The sequence below is a fragment of the Gossypium raimondii genome, chromosome 8, assembly GCF_025698545.1.
Source record: "Gossypium raimondii isolate GPD5lz chromosome 8, ASM2569854v1, whole genome shotgun sequence".
NCBI classification, from domain to species: Eukaryota; Viridiplantae; Streptophyta; class Magnoliopsida; order Malvales; family Malvaceae; genus Gossypium; species Gossypium raimondii.
In genome coordinates, this window is record NC_068572.1 from 32,932,772 (window position 1) to 32,945,898 (window position 13,127).

Consider the following 13,127-nt stretch of genomic DNA (forward strand, 5'->3'; position numbering starts at 1 on the left):
AAAATGGCGCCGTTTCTCAATATTATAAAAGCCAAATTTTTTCTAAAATTTTTCATTTTCCCCTTTTTCTCTAAAAAAATAGCAAAAACCTCTCAAGCACCCCCTTTTCTCCAAATTTAGGTCGAAGCCATCGACCTTCGTCTTTACCGTCGGTTGCTGTTTGTACCGGCGCCACAAGCAAATGGTCGATTTAAGATTACGGGGCACTCGATTGAGAATTGCACCGCGTTTAAGAAGTTATTTGAAAGATTTATCAAGATAGGGATTGTAAAGTTTGACGACCCATCAGGACCAAACGTAGCAGGGAATCCATTACCCAATCATTTTGATAAAGGGGTAAACACGATAATCGAAAGTGGGGGAAGGAGAATCAAAGCTGACGTTGCGAAGGTAAAGACCCCACTGAGATGGGTTTGGAGACGAATGATAGATCGAGGTTTAATCAAGCATGAATCAAAGGAAAGGCCCGAATGAGTATGGAAATATTGCAAGTTCCATGCCAAAGAGGGCCATGACATTCAAAATGCACCGAGTTTAGGGCCATGGTGCAAAATTTAATGGACAACAAAGAGTTGGAGTTTTATGAAGAGATCAAAGGATTAGAAGAGGGTGAATTTTATACCTCGGAAGAAGGATCTACGAGAAAATCCCAAAGGGTTAATCACCCGGTGGTAATTATTTTGTGGCCAAGGAGCACAGAAGCTGGAATACAAATGGCGTCGAGGGTCATAATCCAAAAACCTGTATCATTTCCCTACAAGGATAGCAAAAGGATTCCTTGGAATTATGATTGCAATGTGACGATCCCTGGAGAGGAGGACCCGGTAAATGCTTCAGAGGAGGGTAATGATGTAGGCTCCTATACACGTAGTGGAAAACGCTACAATCCAGCAAATGCAAGAGTGGAGCCCATAAAAGAAAAAGCCTTGGCAGTTGAGCAAGAGAAAATAAAGACGGCCAGAATTGAATCCCATGTTAACAAATCGGTGACTGAAAATGAGGCTAGAGAATTCTTAAAATTCTTAAAGTATAGCGAGTATAGCGTGGTGGAACAACTGCATAAGCAACCAGCTTCCATCTTAATGCTCGGGTTACTTCTATGTTTAGAGACACATCATAATGCGTTGATAAAAGTGCTAAATGAGACTTATGTTGCTAACGATATCTCAGTGAACAAGTTGGACTGCCTGGTTAACAATATAAGTGCCGACAACTTCATCTTCTTTAATGATGATGAAATACCGCCGGGGGGGAGAGGAGCCACCAAAGCCCTACATATTACCACTCGCTGTAAAGGATACACATTGCTTGGTGTGTTAATTAATAATGGATCATCCCTGAATGTCTTGCCCTTATCCACCTTAAACAGGTTACCGGTGGATGGCTCGCACATGAAAACATGCCAGAACATAGTGAGAGCATTTGATGGCACTGAAAGGAGGGTAATGGGAAGAATAGAAATACCTCTTTTGATTGGCCCAAATACATACGAGGTAGATTTTCTGGTGATGGACATCAAGCCTTCGTATAATTGCCTGTTGGGAAGACCCTGGATTCATTCAGCGGGAGCGGTACCTTCATCATTGCACCAGAAGTTGAAATTGGTAACAGAAGGTCGACTGGTTATGATAAGCGCTAAAGAAGACATCATTGCATCAGTAACCAGCAACGCGCCATATTTAGGAATGAACGATGAGGCAATCGAATGTTCCTTTCGATCCTTAGAATTTGTGAACGCAATCTTCATTGTCGAGGGGAATAAGATCCCAATGCCCAGCATATCCAAAACCACGAGGACAGGACTTTAAATGACAGTTGGGAAAAAAGTATTGCCTAGGAGAGGACTAGGAATGTGCCTTCAAGAAAGGGTGGAGGCATCAATGATGAAGGATAAATGAGACCGTTTGGCTTAGGGTTTAAGCCAGATGCGAATCAAAGAAGGAAAGAGTTGGAAAAGAGGCAAGAAATGAGGAAAGTGCATTTGAGCGGAGGAGAAATTTATTGGGAACCTATGACCTTCCCCCACATATCAAAAACCTTCGTATCAGGAGGAACTATTTATCCTGAACGGAGGACGCCAAGAAAGAAGACTACGGAGGAAATGTTAGGAAACCTAAATATCAATTCCATATTCAAAGAAGGAATCGAAGAAGGAAGTTTATAAGGTATCCGCCCTTACGAGCCTGAAAGTGTTCTAGACAACTGGACTGCAGAAGAGATCCCTGTAACATTTAGAACTAATTCAGAGTAATATTCAGAACACACTTGTAGGCCTAAGCCTGAGGGCAATAAGAATCTTTTGTAAAGGCACATGTCCAAAATGTTATTTCAATGAAAACGCGTCGTTCAGTCTCATTTTAAGCAAATATTCTTTCAGTCTTTCCATTCCATTTATAATCATATTGTACATACAATTATTCTTAGATTTTTTTTCTTTGGACCTTCTTGCATCCTAATAACAGGTCTTCAGATATCAATGATGTGAGTGACATTGCTACTAACTCAGAGTCCCTTTTTGAACAAGACATGAGTATGGATGATTCTCAGGATTTTGAAAATAACCAAAATAGCGTCCTATCTCTTGATTTGTTAAGGATGGTGGAGCAAAAAGAGAAACAAATCCTACCTTATAAGGAATCAGTAGAAGTTGTGAGCTTAAGAGAGGGAAAAGAGGTAAAAATTGGCGCTTGCATTGCCAAAGAAACAAGGAGAGACCTTGTTGGTTTGCTTCAAGGGTTTAAAGATGTCTTCGCATGGTCCTATTAGGACATGCCCGGCCTAAGTACCGATATTGTGGTACATCGACTGCCCATAAAGGAAGAATGTAAACTGGTGCAACAAAAGCAACGAAGGATGAGGCCTGATATTTTGTTGAAAGTAAAAGAGGAGGTCAAGAAGTAGTTCGATGCGGGGTTCTTACAAATGGTCAAGTACTCAGAATGGGTAGCCAATATAGTCCCTGTTCCTAAGAAAGATGGGAAAGTGCGGATGTGCGTAAATTACAGAGATTTGAATAAAGCCAGTCTGAAAGACAACTTCCCATTACCCCATATCGACACTCTGGTGGACAACACAGCAGGTTACTCACTTTTTTCCTTCATGGATGGCTTCTCGGGATACAATCAGATAAAAATACATCCCGAAGACATGAAAATGATTACGTTCGTAACCATGTGGGGGACATTTTGCTATAAGGTGATGCCATTTGGATTGAAGAATGCGGGGGCAACATACCAAAGAGTCATGGTAACCTTGTTCCATGATATGATGCATAAAGAGATAGAAGTCTATGTCGATGACATGATTGCAAAGTCTAAAACAGAAAGGGAACATGTGCAAGTCCTGAGAAAACTGTTCCTAAGGTTAAGAAAGTTCTAGCTAAAGCTTAACCCAACTAAATGCACTTTCGGGGCTAGATCAGGAAAGTTGCTAGGATTCTTAGTCAGCGAAAGGGGAATTGAGATTGACCTAGACAAATTAAAGGCCATACAAGAATTGCCTCCGCCGCGTACTCAGAAAGAAGTTCGAGGTTTTCTAGGGAGACTAAATTACATCGCTCGGTTTATTTCACAATTAACTGAGAAATGTGACCCCATCTTCCATCTCCTTAAGAAACACAATCCAGGTGTATGGCATGAGGAATGCCAGAAAACTTTTGACAAGATCAAGTATTACTTGTCCAATGCTCCAGTACTAATGCCACCTTGTCCAGACAAACCATTAATACTAAATTTGGCAGTATTTGAAAAATCCATGAGATGCGTGCTTGGCCAACATGATGAGTCAGGAAGAAAAGAAAAAGCGATATACTACCTCAGCAAGAAGTTTACCGAATGCAAGACAAGATATTCGCCAATTGAGAAATTATGTTGCGCCTTGGTCTGGACTACTTGGAGATTGAGACAATACATGATGTACCATACGACTAGGTTAATCTCAAGATTGGACCCTCTGAAATACATGATGGAGTCAACCGCTCTAAACGAAAGGATGGCCCGATGGCAAATTCTACTGTCTGAATTCAACATAGCCTATGTGAATCAAACGGCTGTAAAAGGGAGCGCGATAGCAGATTTTCTAGCTAGTAGAGCTCTAGAAGATTATGAGCCTTTGAACTTTGACTTCCCAAATGAGGATCTGACATATGTGGCAACCGCTGAAGCGAACATACAAGAAGGCAATGCTTGGAAATTAAACTTCGACGGAGCTTCAAATGTTGTAGGCAATGGAATTGGGGGCAGTTTTGGTATCCCCAAACGGAGATCATTATCTATTTACCTGTAAATTAGATTTTGATTGCACAAACAATATGGCCGAATACGAGGTATGTATTATGGGGACTCGTGCAGCCATGTGACATAAGATTAAAGTGTTAGAGGTATATGGAGATTCTGCATTGGTAATCTATCAACTCAAAGGAGAATGAAAGACAAGAGATCCCAAATTGGTCAATTACCGAAAGCTAGTTATGGAGCTCACTGACAAGTTTGATGACATCACCTTCTCTTACCTTCCACGAGAAAAAAACCTGATGGCTGACTCTTTCGCTACTTTGGCTTCTATGATCAAAGTAAATAAACCAGAGGATGTGAGGCCCATCCGAATGAGCATTTATGAAGCACCAGCCCACTGTTGCAATGTCGACAAAGAAGAGGAAAAGAGTGATCACCCTTGATATCATGATATATTGCAATACATGAAGAGTCGTGAGTACCCAGACCAAGCAAGCAAGAACAATAAGAGAACGTTAAGAAGGCAGGCTAATGACTACGTCTTGGATGGGGTGATCCTATATAAAAGAGGAAAGGATCAGGTCCTGCTAAGATGCGTGGACGATGTTGAGGCTAAGCAAATCTTAGAAGAGGTCCATGATGGTGTCTGTGGAACACACGCTAATGGTTTTACAATAGCCAGGCAAATCATGAGATTCGGATATTATTGGTCCACCATGGAAGGAGACTATATCAAGTATGCCAAGAAATGCCATAAGTGTCAGATTTATGAGGACAAAATTCATGTGCCTCCCTCACCTCTTCCTGTCATGACTTCTCCATGGCCTTTTTCCATGTGGGGCATGGACATCATTAGGCCAATTTCACCAAAAGCTTCAAATGGGCATCGGTTCATCTTCGTAGTTATTGACTACTTTACTAAGTGGGTAGAGGTTACTTCCTACGCCAATGTCACAAAATTGACAATCAGCAAATTCCTAAAAAAGGAGATCATATCTCGGTATGGGACGCTAGAAAGGATTATATCTGACAATACGTTGAATTTGAACAATAGCATGATAGCGGAAGTCTATAGCCAATTCAAGATCAAGTATCACAACTCATCACTATATCATCCAAAAATGAATGGAACAGTGGAGGCAGCCAATAAGAACATTAAGAAGATCGTGGGGAAAATGACTGAGACTTATAAAGATTGGCATGAGAAGTTACCGTTTTCCCTTTATGCTTACCGAACGTCTTTCAGGACCTCCACCGGGGCAACGCCTTTCTCTTTGGTTTATGGAATAGAGGCGATGCTGCCTATTGAGGTTGAAATTCCCTCTCTCTGAGTTTTGTCAGAACTAAAGTTAGATGAAGCAGAATGGATCTAATCCCGATATGATCAACTGAACTTGATCAAAGAAAAGAGGCTAAAAGCTATCCGTCATGGTCAAATGTACCAAAAGTGAATGATGCGAGCTTACAACAAAAAGATTCATCCCAGAGGATTCCATGAGGGGTACTTGGTACTAAAGAAGATCCTTTCCATACAAAAGGACTTTAGAGGAAAGTGGATGCCAAACTGGGAATGACCTTATGTGGTAAAGAAGGCATTTTCTGGAGGAGCGTTAATTTTGACCGAGATGGATGGCAAGAGCCTGCCTAGTCCTGTGAATTCGGATTCAATCAAGAAATACTTCACCTAAAAAAAAGGGAGAGGCCAAGGTGAAAACCCGCGAAGGGCACCTTGAGACCAAATGAGTTTTGAGATTGAAAACCCAAGAATGGGCAATTCAAATTTTGATCGAAGGTGGGGCATGCGTTAGTCTTACTATGCCTAAACTAACAAGAAGGAGGGATGATGCATCTCGGGACATCAACAAAATACTCCGGATCTCCTAGACACATATCAGGCTCAAAGTGGCCCTCAAGAGGTTTTGTACAGAGAAGCTCATGCTACTATATCTGGGGTACCTATTTCTATTTCATTCATCTTGTATTTTGGCAAAATACACTATCTTGATTCTCATTTTGTATCCTAGCAAAATTTTCTATCTTGATTAATTTATCTTGAGCTTTGCTCTCAACAAAATTTCGTCTTGTCCGTTGTGATAATCATTTTCAAGCATTTTTCATTAAAATAACGATTAATGGACTAATAATATTCAAGCAAAAGGAGTTTTGCATATTACTCTGAAAGGTTTCTAAATAGTACGAGGACCTGAAATAGGACTATTATTTAAAACTAAACAAACCTAAGGGTTGGAAACATTTGAGAAAGAATAGTTTAAATTGTGACTATTTCTTTGGATTTTTTTCTGTTAAAGATGCCAGTTAAACAAGAAGGCATGGTAACACAAAACCTTGATGAACAACGAGTAATGACAATCTAAGCATTAAAAAGGGATCATTCTCATGACATTCTACAAATATCATGCATACATATCTAGTTAGGAGCATTTGATTCATTCTGATCATGACATCCTAAACACTAGGCATAAATAGATCCATGAAATAGATTCTTACAGGTCATGTTCCCCAGAGAACAGATCAGTGAAGTCACAAATCCTAAACCTCTGAAGTTGCAGTGGGATGGATTGAAGTCATTATGGCGAATCTTATCTCCTTGACGTTACAGTGGAGTAGATTGAAACCACTAATCTTATCCTCTTGAAGTTGTAGTGGGGCAGATTGAAGACGGGCTACAAATCTTATCTCCCTGAAGTTGCAGTGGAGCAGACTAAAGCCACAAACATTATCTCTCTGAAGTTGCAGTAGAGTAGGTTGAAGTAACAAACCTTATCCCCCTGAAGTTATAGTAGGGCAGGTTGAGTATACAAGTCTTATCTCCTTGAAGGCAGTGGAGCAGACTGATGATAGCAAATCTTATCTCCCTAAAGTTGCAGTGGAACAGACTAAAGCTATAAATTACAGATCTTACCTCTCTGAAGTTGCAATAGAGTAGATCATATCAAACCTCACCTCCTTGAAGTTGCAGCGGATCAGTGGAGTAGATTGAAGCGACAAATTCCTATACCGCTGAAGATGTAGTGGGAAGGAATAGGACTCCTTCAAGAGAAGAATCACCAATGAGTCAGGACTCACCGACACCAGGCAAAATTGGCCATTTTAAAGTCTTTGCTCCATTCTTGTTATACGAAAATGAGCAAAGAGGGGCAGCTGTAGCAGGCCAATTATGTCCGACCCAATAAATAGGACCCAAAACAAAATGTATAATAAATTCGTCCAATTATCAAAGCCCATTTACAACATTACAAGCCCAAATTACAAATTAAAACCTAAAGCCCAAATGGCCCAAAACTATACCAACTTTCAGCCAAAAAAAAAACCCTAGCCGCATGCCTTGCTGCTGCCGCCGCTCCACCTGCGCCGTACGCCACCACCACTCGCCTATCACCGGCCCTTCACGCCCCTGACATCTGCAAAACAAGCATCACGCAACAGAAGGAAACATCCAAATAGCAAGACGACAAAAAATAGAAATTAAAGGGTTGTAACGTGGCTATAAAAGCCAAGATATTCTAGTTGTCAATTTTTCACGCGCATCAGTAAATAAAAAATAGAACAGAGATTTTAAAAGGTTGACTAAAATCTGATTGTTTTCTTTTCACTTTTCTGTTTTCTATTTTCCTTTTTATTTTTTATTTTATTAATTTCTTTTACAAATAAATTTTAACAAATAATATATAATAAAGAAAAGAAAAAGGAAATACCTAAGATTGCCCTCAAAAGCCCCGTCGCCGGATCCCCTTTTCTGGTGCCTAAATTGAACTGAGAAAGGGCGTTGGGGGTCTTTTCCTCCGGCCTTTGGGCCAAGAAGGCTCGGCCTTCAATCGACTTTTGAAACGGGGTTAAAAACCCTATTTTTCTGTGGCTCCGACCACCACCTACGGCAGAGCCATGACGGTCGACACGGCGGCCATTGGCCGGAGACCTAAGCCAGATTCTAGAGGGAAAGCCGAGAGAGAGAGAGAGACCAAAGGGCTCTTTGTTTTTCTGAAAAATGAAAAAGGGAAATGTTTTTTTTTTTGTTTTTTTTAGTATTTATATAAGGTGTAAAACGGGTCGTTTCGGACCTTAGCATCAGTGGCCAAAACGATGCCATTTTGTATAAAACCCAAGAGCCGACCCGAATGCGGCCAGGATCCGCGCATTTTGCTTCGAGGGGCTAATTGCATGTTCAGCCCCTCCGCCTTTCAGTGTAGTGCAACCAGGTCCCTTTTGTTTCTTTTTATTTTGGCCCCATTAATTTTATATTTGTTTCATTTTGGTCCACGCCAAAACGTTGCACTGTAGGGCTGGGAATTTTGCCCAGTCAATCCCTCATCCTTTAAGCATGTCCTATTTTGATCCCTGGAAGCACACTTTTTATTATTTACTGTGTTTACCTCGAATTTCATTTCAATTACAGTTTAATCGTAGCCCGTTTAACTTCTTTTTTTTTGTTTGTTTTTAAAAAAGGGAAAGGGTTTATTAATGGTCTCATTTAATATTTTATTTATTTGTTTATTTACTTACTTTCAATTTGTAATCTAATTTATATTAGTTTTTATTTTATTTTATCTTATCTATTTTTTTGTTTTCTTTGGCTTGTTTATTTTATGTTTGGCATTAATAGTGCTATTTATTCTATTATTTATTTATATTTTTTGTTAAATACTTTCAAAATATAAATTTATTATTATAATTGTTGTTCTTGTGATATTGTCATTGGCATAATTATTCTCGTTAATGCATGTTAATATTGAAATTTATTAGTATCAATGTTATATGTGTATTCTATAATGCATAGTATGTCATGATTGTTTTAAATGTGTATCGTATTATCGTTATTAGTCGTGTACGACCCCTCCTTTTACAAACGATTTCTTTTCGAATATAATCAAAATGCACGCATACTATTTTTAAATATTCCATTAGTGCTCATTCAAATAAAAAAAAAGAAAATTTTCAAAGAAATGCAGTACTTTGCGTTTTGGCAATTCGAGAAACCGTACCCTAACTTACGGGGTTTCAATTTTCTTGTTAAACCTAAATAGCAAAATACCCTTTTTAAAACTTCAAAATACGAAATTTCGATGAAAATTAAAAAGACAAGCTTATTCTCCTGGTTCTAAATATTGTGTCCTAACTTTCGGGACGTGACATTTCGTTACCTTGAGATGAATAGGTCTTTAACCTTCTTTTCGATTTATTCAAGCGTTTTTTATAGCATTAATAAAAAAGGGTTGTATTTTAAATTTCTTTCCAAATTTTCAACTTTCGACATTAAGACATTAAGTAATCGGTTAGGTACCAATTTTGGACGCCTCGAGTGTGCTAACTCTTCCTCGTGCGTAACTGGCTCCCGAACCCGTTTTTTGGATTTTGTAGACCAAAAATGATCGTTTTAATAAATCTAAACTTTTATTAAAACGATTACATTGCAAGGTGATCCAATCACACCTAAATAAAAAAAGATTGGTGACGACTCCCGTTTTAATTTTCATTTTCAAACCAAAGTCGACCCCTTTTCAAAAAATTTGATTTCGACACATACCTCAACTTGCTTGAACAAGGGTCGAATACCTAGCTTTCTTATTTCTTTTTTTTTTCTTTTTGTTTCGGTTTGATGAAAGATGAAAACATGGCATTTAAGTTATGTTTATTTTAATATAACATTATATTATATTATTATTTTAACTTTTATTTTTAATATATAAAAACCATATGTATTATCAATATGCCGTCCACTACCTATTATTATTGGCTAAATTACAACATAAAGCCTCTAAATTATAAAGACAACAACAATTAGGTACTTTCTTATTTAAATCATCAAATTTTCATTTTATGGATTAAGCCCTTTTCTCAAATTAAGCACACAAACAATAAAATAAATTCACGAAACTTTCACACCTATAAATTCACACATAATTAACACAAAAAATAATATTAAAATATTTTTCAGACTCAGATTTGTGGTCCTGAAACGATTGTTCCGATTAGGGTCAAAATCGGGCTGTTACAACTACACACTATATTTTATATTTTTTTACTTATAGAGTTTAAATATTTTTACAAAAATTTAACATTTGTTACATTATAAATAAAAATTTTAAACTCTATAAGTAAAAAAATTAAATATAAAATGAGTATAGTAAAATATTTAAAAGAATATTTAAAAATTACTAATAGTTGAGTGATCATTTTGTAAGTTTTTATAATTCGATAGCCAAAAAATCATAGTTAAGTGACTACTAATGTAATTTAATCTATATATAAAAATATGAAAATAATTATTATATTTTATGTATATTATATATTTCTATAAAAAACTTATTTAACATAATTATATACTATGTTTAAATAAATTATCTATTTAGTCAAAATACATTTGAAATAAATTTATCAGCATTCATTAGGTGATGAAAATTAAATTAAAATTAGGATTAAAAATTAATGAGTATAGTAAAATATTTAAAAAAAGATATCAATTTTTAAAATTACAAAAAAATATATACTATTTGAGTACCAAATACTCACCATTTATTTATTAATCAAACATTCATAACATAAAATAAAACAAAAATAAAAATTTAAAAGTATAACTTCTAAATTGAAATAATGAAAATTATTTTAAAAATTAGAATTGCTTAGATATTAACTTCAAACATTTAAAATTGAATAAAAGATTATTGCATGTACAAGTTTCATATGTGCAATTTATTTATTTTAATAGTCCTTTGTGTATGCTAACAATTCTAAAATGCAACAAGATTAAAGATATCAAAAGATAATTTTATAATATGAGTAAAATGTTAACAAAATATAAAAAAATATAGAAATTTTTTGTAAAAAATTATAAAATATAGTGTAGCCTTTAATATTATGTTGTTAGTTAAAAAAGGAAAGAATTTCACATTGTCTAGGAACAAGTTGCAAACCTATTCATGACTCTACATATACACATATCTCACATCCCATATTGCTTAAGAAAACAAGGGAAATGAGACTTTGAGTCTATATAAAGATCTGTTTTATAAGTTTTATTTCCATATTAATTGGTGGTACCTTAAAATAAAATAAAAAATGTGTTGCCTGTAATCGACCCATAGTCACAGGTATCGGAAAGTTTATTTTCGGGTCTCCGTTTTTGGAAAACGAATTCGTAAATATTTAATAAAAATATTTACGAAGTTAGTTGTGTGGTTAATTAAATTTTGATTAGGCGAATTTGCTTAATTTAAGAGTAATTAAGTGTAAGGACTAGATTGCATATAGGAAAAATTTTAAATTATAGATTAGAGAAAAGTGAAGGGACTAAATAAGCAATTAAACCTCAAATTAACAACTGTGTGGTATTAATAATGACATGTGTAACATTTAAATACATACATTTATAATAATTATTACTTATTATTTAAGTAAATATTATTATATTATTATATTATATTGTTATGTTAATTAAAACATAAAATAAATGAAATAAAAGAATAGAAAAGAAGAACAAAGTAGAACGAAATAGAGAAGAAAAGGAGAAAAAGTTAGGGTTTTCAAGGGTTCAAAGCTTAATTGGTAAGTTAATTTAGTCATTTTTCTTGTAATTTTATGTTTTAGGATCCTAGTATTAAATACTACTTAACCTATGTTAAAATTTTAGAAAATATTCAATTTTTAGATGTTGTTCATGTTGAATAATTTAAGTATTTGGGATTAAATTGATAGAATTTTAAGTTAGAAATGAAAAGGGATTAATTGTAAAATAATTTATAAGTTTTGAGTATTAGGGACTAATTTGTAAAAATTTTGAAATTTAGGTATTTGAGTGAAATTAGAGAGTTGAATTTAGTCTAAAGTGGAAATTGAATGAAAATATGGAATTAGTTTTGAAGAAAAAAAAGTTAGTCTCGATTTAGGGACTAAATTGGAATTTAGACAAAAGTTGAATAAAAATTGAAATACTCAATGTGAAATTGTATTGTATTGATGAATTTTAATTGTTTTAATTTCCGTAGCTAACGCTGTACCGGAAACTTCGACTAAGAAAGGAAAAGATAAAGTCGACGAGGAGGAGCTCGAAAATTCTGGTTTGTATTTCTATAATTCGAATTTAATTATTAATTGTTATATTTTGATTTAAATGTTTATGGTAAGTAAATAAGGTAAGTGTTAGCATTTTTTATATTGAATTGAATGTATGTGAAATTGTGATTTATGTGATAATTGAGTATTGGATAATTGTAGCATTAGAAAAGTGAATTGAAACCCTATTAACTATATCGGGCTGAGTCGGATATAGATGGCATGCCATAGGATTAGAAGAGTTCAGGGATACTTTGACTTTGAGTCGATGAGACACTGGGTGTCAAATTATTACTTAGGATAAATTCGATGAGGTACTGGGTACCAATTTACTTCGGCATGGCTGATGAGACATTAGGTGTCAACTTATTGCTTCGAATTATCCGATGAGGCACTGGGTGCCAAACTGGTGTGTTTTGGTTGGATCCATGTAACCGTCCGAGTTCGTGTCATGTTAATAGGGGTTATTGAATAAAATAGTGTTATGATTAATATTGAGTGGTGATTTGAAATATGATTAGAGACAAATGATTTGTGTATTTGTGAATTGAATATGAATGAACAATATTGTTGTTCAAATGATTTGTGTTCATATTGTGAAAAGCTATCTGGGATAGAAAATGATAAAAATTGAATGTGTTATAAATACCTTATTTATGAATTGAATAATTGTATGACTATAGTTATTGTAGGTTATATTATTTTACTTTTAAGCATTCGGATTATAGAAATACCACTGAGTTTATACTCAGCGTACCGTTTGTTTTCCGTGCGTAGGTTAGGTTAAAGTCAGACTGCCGAGTCAGCATCCATCAACGATCCCGAACT

General features: G+C 35.5%; 1 protein-coding gene across 1 annotated transcript; it reads left to right on the top strand.

Moving 5' to 3' along the window:
- The first annotated feature begins 542 nt into the window (after positions 1–542).
- Positions 543–1,808, top strand: LOC105793254 (uncharacterized). The gene has a single exon (XM_012622177.1). It carries the CDS (start codon positions 543–545, stop codon positions 1,806–1,808), a length of 1,266 nt encoding a protein of 421 aa, XP_012477631.1.
- Positions 1,809–13,127: the final 11,319 nt, after the last annotated feature.